Source organism: Montipora capricornis, chromosome 12, assembly GCF_036669925.1.
Source record: "Montipora capricornis isolate CH-2021 chromosome 12, ASM3666992v2, whole genome shotgun sequence".
Classification (NCBI taxonomy): domain Eukaryota; kingdom Metazoa; phylum Cnidaria; class Anthozoa; order Scleractinia; family Acroporidae; genus Montipora; species Montipora capricornis.
Genome location: NC_090894.1, coordinates 28,049,224 through 28,064,135, shown reverse-complemented (window position 1 = coordinate 28,064,135; position 14,912 = coordinate 28,049,224). Strand labels below are relative to the sequence as shown.

The 14,912-nt window shown below is 38.6% G+C and overlaps 1 protein-coding gene across 2 annotated transcripts in view; it reads right to left on the bottom strand.

The window, feature by feature from the left end:
* The window catches only part of LOC138026395 (lethal(3)malignant brain tumor-like protein 4), a 29,818-nt gene extending 16,484 nt beyond the window's left edge, over window positions 1–13,334 (bottom strand). The window contains exons 1-6 of one of the 2 annotated variants that reach the window (XM_068873738.1): window positions 13,247–13,334; window positions 12,847–12,954; window positions 7,256–7,382; window positions 5,206–5,451; window positions 3,076–3,234; window positions 262–539 (exon numbers count right to left, since the gene is read on the bottom strand). In XM_068873738.1, the coding sequence (XP_068729839.1) occupies window positions 262–539; window positions 3,076–3,234; window positions 5,206–5,451; window positions 7,256–7,382; window positions 12,847–12,954 (918 nt within the window). In that variant the 5' untranslated portion in view covers window positions 13,247–13,334. Of the gene's footprint in view, window positions 1–261; window positions 543–3,075; window positions 3,235–5,205; window positions 5,452–7,255; window positions 7,383–12,846; window positions 12,955–13,246 lie in introns of both variants that reach the window. The other variant, XM_068873737.1, reaches the window with a different exon arrangement.
* Window positions 13,335–14,912: the final 1,578 nt, after the last annotated feature.

Sequence of the window (14,912 nt, the reverse complement as noted above, 5' to 3'; positions counted from 1 at the left end):
TGGACGGGTAGGCCTGGCACTAGAAGTTAACCCGTGTAAATAAGCGTCAAAATCGTCGACTGTCAAAAGAATGTTAAGTGGCTAAAAATTGAAAAAAAAAAAAGGATAAAACTATTTTCTCTTATCCGTCCATTCAAGACCTTTCTTTGGTCCGCTCACCTTCCTACCTGAAGGAACCTGCTAGTTGGACATCCCACCTAAATCGTCGACAAGGAAACGGTGCAACCCCTTCACAATCTATAATACTTCACCCACACTTACCTGATTATTTAAATCACCACCTTTAGGAGAGAGAGCAGGCTTCTTTCCTTTGTCCTTCCTCTTCCTTTTCACAATCTTGCCGTCAACTGTCTTAGTATGCCGCATGTATTCTCTTCCTTTATTTCTTCGCCCAGTGTAGACCCCAACACAAGACAGGCTGCAAAATCTCCCAGAGGCCGAAAAGTCCTGAGGCAAACCGTATTTGCCACACACCTCGCAACACAGTACACCGCTGTCATCAGGGGATGCGGACGCTGTCACATTGTCTTTGCAAGTCCCTGCTACCAACGACGAAAAAAAGAGTGGGAGAAGAAGATAGAAAAGTATCGTTGACGCCACTAAAATAGTGAAATAGTGACCTCGTAGCTGAATTAACCAATAAAGTTTGCGCTAAATCAGTCAGGCTGCATGTAAAAAAAAATTCAAGTTGGCGGTTGGTTTCAACTTAGAGTAACCGCGACTGTATCTAGAAGGTACCTAACAGTATTTTCTCTTGGGGTAACGTGTTTACATCTCGGGGCATGTCGTTTTTAAAAGGACGCCGCAAAACGCCGCATGGTTATAAAAGAAAATTGACTGTTAACGTTTAGCCGACTTCATGTTGTCATTAATTTGGTTTTATCAACGGAGTTGATAATGTAAATTGGCCACCGTACAGAGATTCTAAAAGCTGACGTTTCGAGCGTTAGCCCTTCGTCAGAGCGAATCCAAGACGAAGGGCTAACGCTCGAAACGTCAGCTTTTAGAATCTCTGTACGGTGGCCAATTTACAATATCAACTCCGTTGATAAAACCAAATTTTTGTATACTACTTCCCCACCGACGCAGCACCACAGTTTCTTTAGAAACTACCCCTTCATTCATGTTGTCATTGTCAGAATGAATCTTAATCGTAGGTTTGAGTCCATCACCCAAGAGTAACATTTACCCAAATTATATTGGTCTAGTCTCCATCAGCGTCAGAAAAGTGTCTATTTTAAAACCAAGGTGTGCTGGAAAATGAACACTAGAGCGTTTTCACTCATGTGACAAGCAGCCATATTGGATGACTGAAACAAAAGCAAGTATTTGCATAAAAATATTTTCCAAATCCCGGAGGATTAGTTTGGTATACAATCATGGCCGCCATTTCTTTCCTTTCTCTTAAGAACGGTGCCTACTATTGTTATTGCGCATACGTTCTGCGCATCTCGAGATACTCGGATTTCCTATCGGCGGTGAGATATTTTTGCACGGTTTAAGACTATGCGGAGAAAGCAGAACTTAGCAAGTGCTCGTGGTATCCAAAAAGAAAATTGGGGGTAACCATGCATTTTTCAGAGATAATCAAGCTTTAATTTGGCAAAGAACGCGATACATTGCTTTGTATTTTAAAGCTTTTTACTAATATTGTTGATTAATTATCTTCGAAAAATGCGTGGTTACCCCAATTTTGTTTTTGGATTTCAATAATACTTGTTAAGATCTGCTTTTCCCGAATATTCAGTAAACCGCGCAAAGAGACCTTTGAATAGCCCTTTTCACGGTTAGTTTTTCTCATTTGCATTACAATATAATCTAGCACGTATGTGACACAATTTCGGGCTATTTTGTAGTTTTAACCCGAAATTGCCTCGCATCCACTTTAGATTACATTGTAATGCAAATAAGGAAGTAGGCACCGTCCTTAAGACCGGGAGATCTGAAGTGGGTACAACATTTGGGCAATTGTTTATTTTCGCGCAAAACTTGATTAAAAAAGACACTGACGCTGATGGGGCCGGGACAAACCCGCTACCAGATTCGTACTCTAAAGTAACGGACTCTTGGTTTGAAAGAATCTGTCTTTAATTACTTCAATTTAGAGAAAAATGTAGCAGACTTCTCTATGTAAAGTAGCCGACGAAAAGATTCTGTTTAAGTGCTTGTGATATGAATAATCGTGATTCCGATGGTTAGCAGCTTTTGTTCGTTTATCCTTAAATGACGCTCTCAATGCAATATGTCTAACTTTTGTGGTGTTCTTTAAGAGAGGAAGAGAAATAAAGACGGCATATGTCTTTATCGGGAAATATTTCAGAAACGGAAGTCGTTTCCCCTCCAAGTCTGGATCTACATTATGTTATCAATTCACCGAGGCGCGTGGATAAGGCAGTAGGGAACTTCAAAGCACAAGACGCGCGCGAGTCACGGAAGTTATCCAGACTTTAAACTAAAACTAACGGAGAAATTATTCTTAGTAATATGATGTGTGCCAACTAAATTGAAAAAAAAAACAGCCCACTTCCGGTTGCCGTTCGCCGCTCAAAAGCGTCTCGTTTTTAAGCTCCGTAATCTTGTTTATGACACGAAAAGTCAAACGCGACTTTTACTTTCTTGTGATCGAGCGCACCTGCTTACACTGGGGACGCCTTCCGACACGCGCACCTGCTGCTATCTCATCTCAAAATAGCTTGAGATTTACATATCCCAAGGAGCTCGTAGGGGCATGTATCTTGCTGTGACCTTGCTTTCTATCGTCCGTTCTTGAACTCAGTTTTAATAAGCCTTAGCGTAGATCACCTCGCTTAGTTGTTCATACTGGGTCGAAGGGCGTGGTAGTTTGTATGAAAACTGGTTAAGAACAAAATATCATGATAACTGGCGATGAAATACTATGGGTACAAATGCAACTGTTGATAGCAGACGGAGTTATGCGCTCGTGAGAATGACGCTAAGCTAGTTGCATGGCAACGGGCAAAAGAATAACAGGTCTGGAGAATCCGACTTCCCACAGATCATAAGTGCGCTCTCTCTAGCAAATGATAACAAGTTGATTTATCAATAAACATTTACCTCTACTGAGGCTTCCCTGTGCTCTTTTGTTGGTTACAGTCTCATTTGTTTTGCGATGTTGCGTGGGTGTGCTGCATTCGAGTTCACCATTCTCGGTTTCCACGGTACTTACGATTTCTAGAGTTCCAAACTCAGTAAGCTTAAACTTGAGATTGCTTCCTAAATAAAGCATTGATTGAAAAAGAAAGGAAGATTAGTATGAACATGTGCGCGTCCTAATGACACAACCTTTTGGTTTGGTCTGACTTTCAATTTTCCCGTTTTCTTTTTTTTGTTTCTTTTTTGTTTGGGGGTGGGGGAGGGTAGGGATCGCAATCTTTGATCTCATACGGTCAGCAAGCGTTTGCATAACAAGAAGGTTTAGTTCCCAGCGGAGAGAAAGGTTATTGTTCTTGCCATCCAATATGGCCACCATGACGTCATATGCAAACTGCTTAGTTTACACTTGTGTAAAGTAAAGTAAACATAAGTTCGTATAGAGCGGTTTTCAATTGAGTGTCGAAAGTAATTAGATAATTACTTTGGTTTATGATTACTTCACTCAGTGATTGGTTCAAAGTTCTCCCGCCATTTTTTCAACCAATCAGAAGTGAAACCAAAACCAATCGTGGCTCACGCGTGCACATTTTTCCGCGCTTTGTGTGGACTATGTGTAATTACTTTGAGTTTTAATTGGTTTGCCGGATTGTCTCAGTCCTTTCTGATTGGCCAAAGTAATTACCTTGGTTTTGGTTTTACGACACTCAATTGAAACTCGCTCTATGTGTGTGACCAGGAAATGGTTATTGGTGTGCATTGATCTCTTTCAATTAAATAAATATTGCTATCGATTGTTGCCATTTTCTCTCTTTTATATTTTTTGAATTTATTATTCAGTGAAAGAAAAAACTTTTGAGAAGTTTGGTGGTCAACGTGATTGATCCTCATCCTCTTAATTAAAAAGCGACTACCATTATTGTGCAATGAAAAGGTGATCAAGACCAGAGGAAATTGGTTTATTTAAAGAGTGCGTAGACGACCGGAAACAAATGTCGTTGTGTTCAGTCTACGTTTTTCATAACTCGGAAATGGCACGAGTTCGTGACCTTTAGACACAAAAGCGTGCACCCTGTTCCGTGCTCCCACCGGGAAGATAGTCGGGAAAGCGAATCACGGAAACTGCCAACACGATCCCTTCCTCAAATTAAGGATTATCCTGCGTTGTAAGTTTACTCCAAATGAGGTATTATCCTCCATTTAGGTTTCTCTGTCCCAGGACTTGTGGTAGCAGTAAAAGTAAAAAAGTAAAAGCAGTCCCTGGACAGGATTTGAACCCAGATCACCCACTTTGAAGGAAATGTTTTATTCACTTAACCACTAAAGATCAATTGACTGATAAGTGTGCCGTTTATTTACCAAAAATAATTAGTATAAATATATAAAATCATTGCTGAATAATGGTTAAGTCTAAGGCTTGATTTTAAAATGGTTAGCTTTCTCTTGAAGTTTGGTAACCGACATTTTTCAATGCGTAATCTTGCTTCTTAACGAGTGTTAAAACACGCTTATTGCGGCATTTGGAGGAAAAACTATTGACATTAAAAAAAAAATGACATCCTCGCAGTTAGTGATGTGTAGTCTAGTGGTTAAGTAAAGGGGTTTCCAGGTTCGAGTCCTGCGGGTACAGACATTGGGATTCGGCTTTTAAAAAAATATGTTTATTTCCCATGATCCCTATCAGGCTTTCAGTGTCCAAAATAAACGATAATACTGCACTTGGAGCAAATTTACGATTAAGGATAATCCTTCAATCGAGGGAGAAACTTGGCTGAAACTGCGAGCTAAAAACGCCTGGGAGCTGAGCTTAAGTCGACCCAGCTCCCACGGGTTTTTTCTCGCGCAGTTTTCCGGATATCTGGGAGCCTGGAACAAGTTATCTTAATACTGAAGGGGTCGAGCCTTGTGAAATCGAAACGGTGTTTGGTTGAATGAAGCCGCCAGGATCAACTAATGAATTGCTCCCGTGTGAACTTCAAAATTCCTTTCGTTTTCTGGTAAGCACATAGAAACACTATTAAAGAACGAAAGATTTTGCGAATAGGCATGGTTGCAAAGGCCTTTTTTAACCACGTGATTTCCAAGAAACTTTACCTGGTAATGTGGCAATGCCGTCTTTCCAGTCTAGCGCTCCAAATGGATCTTCGCTATCATCCGAACTCTTCTTCTCAGCATACGGCTTTTTTGCAGCACTGCACACGTTATTGGTGACCGATTCCGCAGAAGAATCAACGCCAACTTCAGTGCTTGATGTTGCAGTATTTTTGACGGCACCAAGTTTAACGCCTGGCAAAGACGCATCTGCTTCTGGGAATGGCATCGATCTTATTACCATATTTTCTGTGTTCAAAGAAGACCAAATAATACATATCTTAGTCAACCGAGATTTAGCTAATCGTTTATACAAACGAGTACAGTCACGGGTAGAGTTGCCTAGAAACGTATGTCATACAGATGGAATGTGCAAACAAGAATTATCGCCATTTTGCTCGTGCAATATGCAAACTAAAGAGCCACGCCTAATTTCGACCTTTTATTCATTAGCTCAAGTGATGGCTAACTGGCAAAATACAGTATAAAGAAATGATAATGGAGGCCTTAAAAATTGAAGTATGGGCCGGTGCGAGTTTTTTAAAGGAGAATTAGTTTATTCAAGTGCGCGTGAATAGACAGCTTGGACTCTCTGAAGTCAATATTATACACTTAATGTATGGCCCCAAGGGAAACGGTTAGTTTTGTTTTCCCGAGAGTCCTGATGTTTCCCTCGACTTCGTCTCAACTCCGTCTCGCCCATGAGTAGGAGCTTCTCTCTGCACTTTATCCTTGAGTCAACCTTTGCGCATATCTTTCTGACCCTTCAGCAAGAGACTGACATTTACACAATTTACATCAATTTGCATACATTGTTTTTGCTATTTTTGTCTTCGTTTGATAATACCTTTATTCTGATTGGTCATTTAAAACAGTGCGTGCAGAGCCCATGACGTCACGACCGCCATGTTGGAGCCACTAAACAAAGAAACGGCGGCCATGTTGGAACCCCGACCAAATCCTCCGGGAATTGAACTCTATTATTATGCAAAAGTTTTTTTTTGTTTTCGTCGAAAAACATGGCTGTTGATCACGTGAGTGAAAACCAACAAAAGAAAGCTACAGGCAAAGGTTGACTCATAGGGGTGGTATGGGAGAGGCAGTAAAGCTTCTACTCATGGGCTCTTGACCCTGGTAGGGATACATTTGAATTTGATTAGGGGCACGTTACCAAGAATCAACCAATCACAGTGCTCGTTTTGTTGAGTGAAAGTAAATGACACTTCGCTATTTTCACAAATCCCATAATACAGTTCTGGGGAGTTATTTGCATTAAGACAATGGATATCCAGTTCTCTGAAGCATGATACAGTCCCGAGAGTAAATGACTTGTATTGTTTTTATGCAAAAAATCCCCCAAAATGTATTGCATTATGGGAATGGGAAAGTGGCGAATGTGTTCTGTCGCGCAATCGAGAGAAAGAACCGCCGGAGAGAGGCTTGGAGAACAGGGCCCGGTTGTTCGAAAGCCGATTAACGCTATTCCCAGATTAAAAATTAACCAAGGAGTTTATTTCTCTACTCCCAAATGCTGTTCAACGCTGATATTTGGCCTTCCTGCTAGCAGAGCCTCCTTTTACTGAGGAGGAGAAAAGTAGGCTCTGCCCGTATCGCGTCAACTCTTTGAAGCCGCCGCAGCCCGAACTTCTGGTCTAGTCAATCTTTTTTTCTCTCGTCAAACCGGTTATTCCAGTGCGAGCGTCCGTTTAGTGACAAAACCGATGGTTATAATTGAGCCCGCGGTACCATGAAAAACCAAGATGGCGGCGAGATCTGGCAAAACTTTACATCAGAAGAAGTCAATCTCGAAAAACAAAAATAAGCAAACGAAACTTTCTCCCTAAAGTTGAAAACATGAAACGAACGTTTATGCTAATCCTGGTTTAACTTAATCGGCTTTTGAACAACCGGGCCCAGGGTAAAGGTGACTTCTCTTACTTATCTTCTTTCTCGAGTTGGAGAGTTTGTGATCTTAAATGATATTAGGGCCACGAAAATAATTTATTCCATGAACAGTTATCCAAATATGAACGATAAAATACCACATCACTACCATTTGATCTTGACAGTTCTGAAGCTTCATTATTCTGGGTTTTTTGCTTCTTCGCAGGGGGGCCATATGCCATTCCAATGAAAGAATTTTTTTGAATGTCACCTGTTGAGATGCTCCCGTATATCCACTGTTGGGAAAAAATATGAAATAAGCGTTAAAAAAGTTTAAGTTTATGTTAGCCTTCATTCCGAAAACCTTTGCAAAAGGAAACAATAATTAGGTAATGAATGGCACACAAGTACAAATCAAACAATCATTAAAAACAACAACACCCGCAAATAGCTTTAGCTAATAGAGGCGGGTAGGATAGTTCACATCTAATTCCAACTAAGTATGTCGCCAAAACTATACAGGTTAACTAAGTATGGCGCTGAAATTTACAGGTTTATTTCAATATGCTGTGTACAACTTCATGGTATTTGTGGAACGGCGAGGCAAATTTCCCTTTCGCAAACGGTCGTTGCCATTTATAACGGTCGATTACACACTTCACTTCAAAGAAAATTAAAAGAAACAGACTAAGAAAAAACATTAACAAAAATTAAGACAAAAAAGGAAAAAAAAACCAAAAAGAGTCCGAAAATTTCAAGACTCGAACTCGGGTTCTTAGCCCTCACCCTAAACAGAACCCTAATCCGAACCCTAACTCATACGACCAGCGAAACTACTACTCCCAGTAACCGCAACCTTTTGAGTTCTTAGACCTAATGAGTGTAATACAGAGCTAAAAAATGGCATCGACCGTTTCAAATGGCAACGACCGTTTACGAAAGGGAAATAAGCAACGGCGAGTTATTTTTAGATAATCAGACCTTTCCAGCTAATTACAAGTCTTGCATGAGAAATTTGAATGGCCACACGTGCGAGCAAAATCTTATTTAAGCCCTAAAGTCTAAAAATAGCTTGATTTGTAAAAAATTTGAAATTGTAGGCTCCCAATTCAGCTTGAAAGAGAGTTTTAGAGGACAAAGGAAAAGGAAAGTGGATGCAACATGTTTCTATTGTTTTTGTCCTCTATGCCTCACTATCATGATGAATATTGATATTTCGAAAATGGCCTATTTTTGGCTCCTGCTTGTTGTGAATACTTGATGTTCGGATGAAGATGTCCGGCTGAATACCAAACAAAATGACTATCTGAATCACACAGATCACGTAAAAATACGGAAACCACGCCACCATACTCGGCTTGGGTTCTTTGGGCCAAAAATCTTGCTCTAAGTTTTTGCTCACAAAAAAAGGTTGTAGAGTGAGGCCGATCTTGTTGCTCAGAAAACGCTGCTATCTGATCATCAAAGGGAAAACTATACTAATGCACTGTCATGAACGATTTACTTTTATTTTTATTTATCTGCTTAAACATTTCTAAAAAAAAATTCGATGATAGAAGCTATTAGAAAACAGTCCTAAGAGAAAATACGCGCGCTGATTGGTTAAAAATCGTGTTTCTATAACTGGATGGAGCACGAGCTGTTGTTAGCGATGGCGCGAGCAAAGATAATTTACATTTAGATAATTAGAGTTAACAAGTTGTTTTTCTTTTTCTCGTCGCGTTGTTTTCTAAACGAAATAGAAAGCATGTACTCCGTGTTTCTATCGAGTTATAGACACACTCGTGAAAGTTTGGGAGAACTCGAAAAAGCTGTGAGAACACTTGCCAGCGGCTCGTGTTCCTACAGCATTTCTCGTTCTGCCAAACTTTCGGTCGTGTTTCTATAACTCGATAGAAACGCGGTACATGTTTTCTATTTCTTAAATAAAAGATGGAGCTTCTTTTTGTAGAGGATAGAACACAGACAGCATAGGCACGACGTGCGTGGCTTTAAAGGGACAATGACTTGCGATGACATGCGCAGTATTTCTCACACGCAGAGATATTAACATTTTAATTTTTTTTGCTTTTTCTACTTAAGTCTAGACTTAATACGGCTTCCGAAAAGCAACAGAATGCATATTTATTTGTTATCGATGATTTCGAGTCCAACAAATCATTAATTAAAAGCAAACACAAATATCATGCCATGTTTGTTCACTGGCAGGTGTGACCGGAAAGTATACACTGTCGGCCGTACAAGCGCTCATCACGGAAACATTTTTTTCTCTACGATATACCAAACATATTATCACGTTAACATGCCATTTCAAAAGAGACGACTTTGAAGTCGAAAGACGGTAAGACTGAGTAGAAAAAATTCAAAAGCGGTGTTTTTACTCACCGCTTGCGGTTGTATAATTTGTGCAACAAATAAACACAACCAGTGAAATAGACCAGTTTCGTATTCTAACGGTTGGACTGGATCTAGCATGAAATGGAATATTAGCCAGCATTAGCCTCCATTCCATGCAAGATCCAGTCCAGCCGTGAGAATTCGAAAATGGTCTATTCCGCTCATTTAAATGCAACTTTTTCTCCAAAATATTCAAATACACATTTTAGACCGAAGACAGTAAACGTTAATCAACAAACGATGATGTGGTGGTCTCTGCTCGATATGAGCCACGAAGATGGACTTCCATCCTTGTTTATAGTGAAACGGCTTACACTTCGATTACACCATGCGTCGAATTTCTCATGAATTCACGCCTTCAAGAGTTTCTTTTCATTCATGCGGTATTGGTATTTCCACAGTTCTGCTTTGCTTTCTTGAGGGGATTGAATCACTATTTGTGAGCCGAGTGTTTAAAATTCGACATGCGATGGCGGCCTCCCTATTGTCTGCACATTTCCTGGCTCATTCGAAACCGTGACAGTGCCAAGTTGAATAATATTCATACAACAGTTTGTAATGAATTAATGAATGGATGAATGAATTCACTACTTGAACAATCCCATAATACACCTCTATTACTCCCCAAAACTTTTCGGCCTAACCATTGTTTGCAATTTCTCCTGGGACATGAAAATGTCCCAAGAGAAGTCGAAAACAATGCCTATGCAGATTTTTGGGGGGTAAAAGAGGTGTATTATGGGATTTGTGCAAGTAGTGAATGAATGAATGAATAATGAACGAACGAATAAATGAACAAATAAATGGATATATCTGAAGGTTGAACTAATCAATAAGACATAACGTTTTCAGAAGACATAACTTTTTGTTTTAACAAAATAATTTGTTTGATAAAAGTTAAATTTTAAATTTTTGCCAGGAACATTACTTTGCCTTAAGCAAATAATAATAATAATAATAATAATAATAATAATAATAATAATAATAATAATAATAACAATAACAATAATAATAACAATAACAATAATAATAATAATAATAATAATAATGATAATAAATAATAATAATAAATTACAGTGAGCCCTAATCATTTCGAAATGTTTAGCTAACATTTGGATGTAGTGTGCCTTCCTGTCTATGTAACCAGTGGCTTAAACTTAAAGTGCTCATTATAATCAACTTTTTATCCCTTGAATTTTTAGGTTTATCACATAGAATTCCAGGAAAGATTAAAAACGCCTTTTACCGTTTGGAAATATCTGCATTGGAGTAGGAGATATTTAGTTTGAAAAATGTGTGGGTGTATTTACAGGGTTGCAATAAAAAACGCTAAACGCTGTTTCTTTTTTGTCAGGAAACTGCATACTTTAATCGTAAAATTCTGGCAATAGCGGAGTCACGAGAGACGACGGTTTTACGAATATCAATTTTCAGTTGACATTTTGCTATGATGAATAAAGTGATTTGTTATATGATGTACAAGTTTACAGATGACGAAAAACAACGCAAATATTTATAAAATGCTCGAACGAGCCGAGGCGAAATGATTGCAGTTTTATGCAATCATTAATCTTGTAAGCGATATTTCCAACATGTCAACTTGTCTTGTCTTGTCTTGTCTTGTCTAGATTGGTGCTTCGACTTTTTATATGACGTTTTTCAACATAATTGGCTCATCAAAAAGTGGCCTCGATTGGTAAATTGCGATTAAAGCTAAAGTCGCTGTTACAATGTGAAATGTTTCGTGCAACTTGTCTCGCAACGATTTTGGCCGTTGCAGGGCACGTTGCACTTTGAAATGTTTCGTGCAACTTGTCCCGCCGCAATGTCGGCAAAACATTGCGAGACAAGTTGCATGAAACATTTCACAGTGTAACAGCGCTTTAACAAATTTCCTGTGTCGTTGCGTGAGTTTTTCCAATTTCATGACCTCTTTGAGGTATCGCGTTTTCTTACCTGTTATGGAAGACGTGTTTTTTATAAGAACCGTATTAAAAGGACATTTATTTTATTTCAAACCACATTTCCTTTTTTAAACCGCAGCGAAAGGTCAAAGCCAAAGAATGGACTAACTACATTTTATTTTTAAACTCGCAAACATTAATTTTCCGTATTTTCTCTTGAATTTTTCATCTTTCGTATTTTCATCGACGATTAACGGTGATGTGATTATGAAAAGCGTAAAGGAAATGTTCTGTTGTCTTAAATCCATAAAAAGATGAACTTGACACACCTTAGAAAATATCTTTAGCAAGCAAAAATAAAGCTTCCTCAGTTCCGAGAATGTTATGAGATTACCGTTCTAAAACTATGCCTATATCGCCGTCTAGTTCTTCCTCTTCGATATTTTTAACGATTGCAAACATTTTGGACGACGACAAATGGTTCAACTTGTCCCACTAATCAAAATGTCGGTTTTGCGGATCCAAGAGAAGCATTTGTTTATGTTTTATATTCCCCCGCTACGTAAAACAAAACTCTTTTTCATCAAGGGTCGGGTTTCTCGGGAGAAGGAGGCGTCTACTGTTTTACAAAACAAAAAAAGAGTACTTGAAATTATTACAGATGACGTAGATTTCGGACTTTGAAACAAATTGCAGATCGGATTGATTACAAGTTGAAGAAAAATCTTCGGCGACATGGAAGCCAAGAAACTTGACGTACCACGACCTCGGAAAGCCGAGGTCGAGCGAATTTGTCAAATAAACACGTCATCTGAAATAGAAATGAGTTGTCTCTTGACTTGTGTAAGACAAGTCTAAAAATTTTGCACTTTCGGATTTGTCGAGATAGATGCCGAAAACTACAGAGAAAGATCGACTAGGAAAGCGATCGTCTTAATGCTTAAAGAATGTTTGCGAAAGAAAAAAATGAAACACGAAGCAAACAAAGTATGGCTAAATGGTATTGTTGTGTTATGAAATCAATTCATAAATTACTAACTTGCTAAGGGCTATTTTCGGAGCACACTGAGTTTAGGAAATTCATATGATATTGGTAAAAATAATTCGGTCTATCATTTCTTCAAACCAAAAGCATAAAATCGTTTTTCATTTTAGCGCAAAACATCGCATTGAATGACTACGAGAGTATTCTAACGCAATAGAGTCTCTTTTTTAATGTCTCGGTTCCACGCTTGAAGTGTTTCAGTGTCTGAATATTCAATCACCTTTAGGTTCAGGCAGTTTCGATTTCGAAAAACGAACTTCTATCTATTTGATTTTTCGTTTTTGGGACAGATGTTATAATGATGTAAAAATGCTTGAGATGTCGCTCATTTTCGCTCGAAAGCAAGTCGTTCCGCGAAGAATCTAAAGGATAAAAAATCGAAATGGTTGCGTTGCAGCGCGTGAAATACTTGACCTCGTTCCCATGTGCAGTCTTCCTAGCCTTCTCTGTTGCTTCGCTTCCTTTGTGCTGTGTTTTATCTTCTTCGGACATGACACTGGAATCTTCTCCTTGAAACATCATCTAAAATAGAGCAATTCACGGCAAATGAATAAGGAAATTGCTCTCCTCATTGCCAAAGAAACAAACTCACAAAAACGAAAACCCTCGGTGAAAACTGAACTGCCGGTCAATCTATAAACGCGTGCTAATATAGAAAACAAGACCCATTTTTCAGTTTAACCGAAAGGAATCGAACCCCGAGATTCGACCCAGCGAAACGGCAGGAAAATTTGACGCCGCAGAACGTTCATCAAGAGTTTTAGTCAATTATGAGGAAACTAACAAGAAAAAAGAAAATACGACATCAGTTTACCGTTGTGCATGAAGGCGAAGGGCCAACCGCTCCGAAATGCAAAAAAATTGTTCATCCGATACGTGAGATGTGTCAATCATTACTCGCGAACAAAAACACACGTGATTAGAGCCATTGTTATGCAAGACGCATGGAATCTTTCGCTGGAGTGATTATTTGAATAATGCTTATATTTAAAACATAACAAAAATGTCGCAATGTTGCTACTTAGTAGTTAACCTTAGATCCTTTCGAGGAGAAGGCAATTGCAATCATATTTGTGACACACTGAGTTTGTTGACATTCTCCGGAACGTCGACCCGAAATTTAATATAGCCTACGGTAATTCAGATTAAAACAAACCGCAAAGAAGTAATTTGCAACATTAGGCAATGGATGACTTATTATTAAGATCTGCTTATTTTTGGTTTCCTTCATAAACGTTTACTGCCTATTTTCAAACTCGATTCTTAAGAGGTTTCCGAAGTCTTTAATATACGAAAGGCTCCAGATAGCATTTATTACGCGAACCGTCTTTTTGGCTCAAGTTAGCATTGCAAAAAAAGCATTTTTAATTGCTATAAAAAATGCTCCGTTTTATGTGAACAAGAAATTAGTATCGATGCAAGCTCACATTATTATTAGTTAATAAAAATGGTCTACGTCAAGTTACCATTGAAATTTAAAATCAAAAATGACTTCCCGCAGGAAATCCTTACCGCTGGCATATTAGGACAAAAAAATTCGTTTTTGAAAGATATAAGTCTTTTAAGTTTAAAGGAGTGTAACTGATTGGGTAGAAGATAGTGTGATAGTGTGATTACCCTGAGTGCTAACTGAAAAAGTTCGTTAACTGCAAATACGCCTTGTTTTACGTTGTCTCAGGAAAAAGAAATTAAAAAAAAAAAGTAAATAAACACACCTTCAGTGTTGAGTTAAACTTTGTAAAAAAGAGTGACTTCATTTTTTTAAAAGCTGACAATTGAAGGAGGAAAAACACTTTGGCTGAAAAACAACAATGCACGAGGATTTTTTGTGACACGTTGGCTCGCTGATTGATAAATAACAGAACTGTAGCTGATTCTACACCAAGGAACGTTTCAGTTAAATCCGTGTTCATCAGCTGTTAAAATATCGTTAATTTTAGCAGATATAACGTTTAGTGTACAGCACTCAGTTGTATAATTTCTTGCCTAAGGAATCGTAATAAAGAATTGGTTTTCCAAGGAAACTGTAATCGTAGCAAAGAATGCTGTTAGTTTAAACGGTCGGGTCTTTTACTGGAAAGTCATAAATTTACAACTGCCACTGGGTTTGAGACGCCAGATGAATTTTTTACACACTAGGAGTTAACTCGGCTAAGGTATAAACGTTTTCCCTTTGATATTACTTTCCATGCCAGAGAGTGATTTTGTTCGCTGACCTGCAAAGAGTCGGGCGGCCACTTTAAATTTGGATGCGAAAATTAAATCTGAAAAACTGGTTGCCAATTTCATGCAATAGTGTTTCATTAAAGTTTAGAAAAGTTAGAAGACATGCTGTTTTATTGGGAAACTCTAACAGTTAGTTGTCCTGAAACGACTGTACTTCTTGTATAAGATTTATCGGACAAAGTGCATTGAAATCTGAAAAACATCAGCTCGGGTTTGTCACTGAAACATCGTTCATTCAAGCGGTAAAACTACCA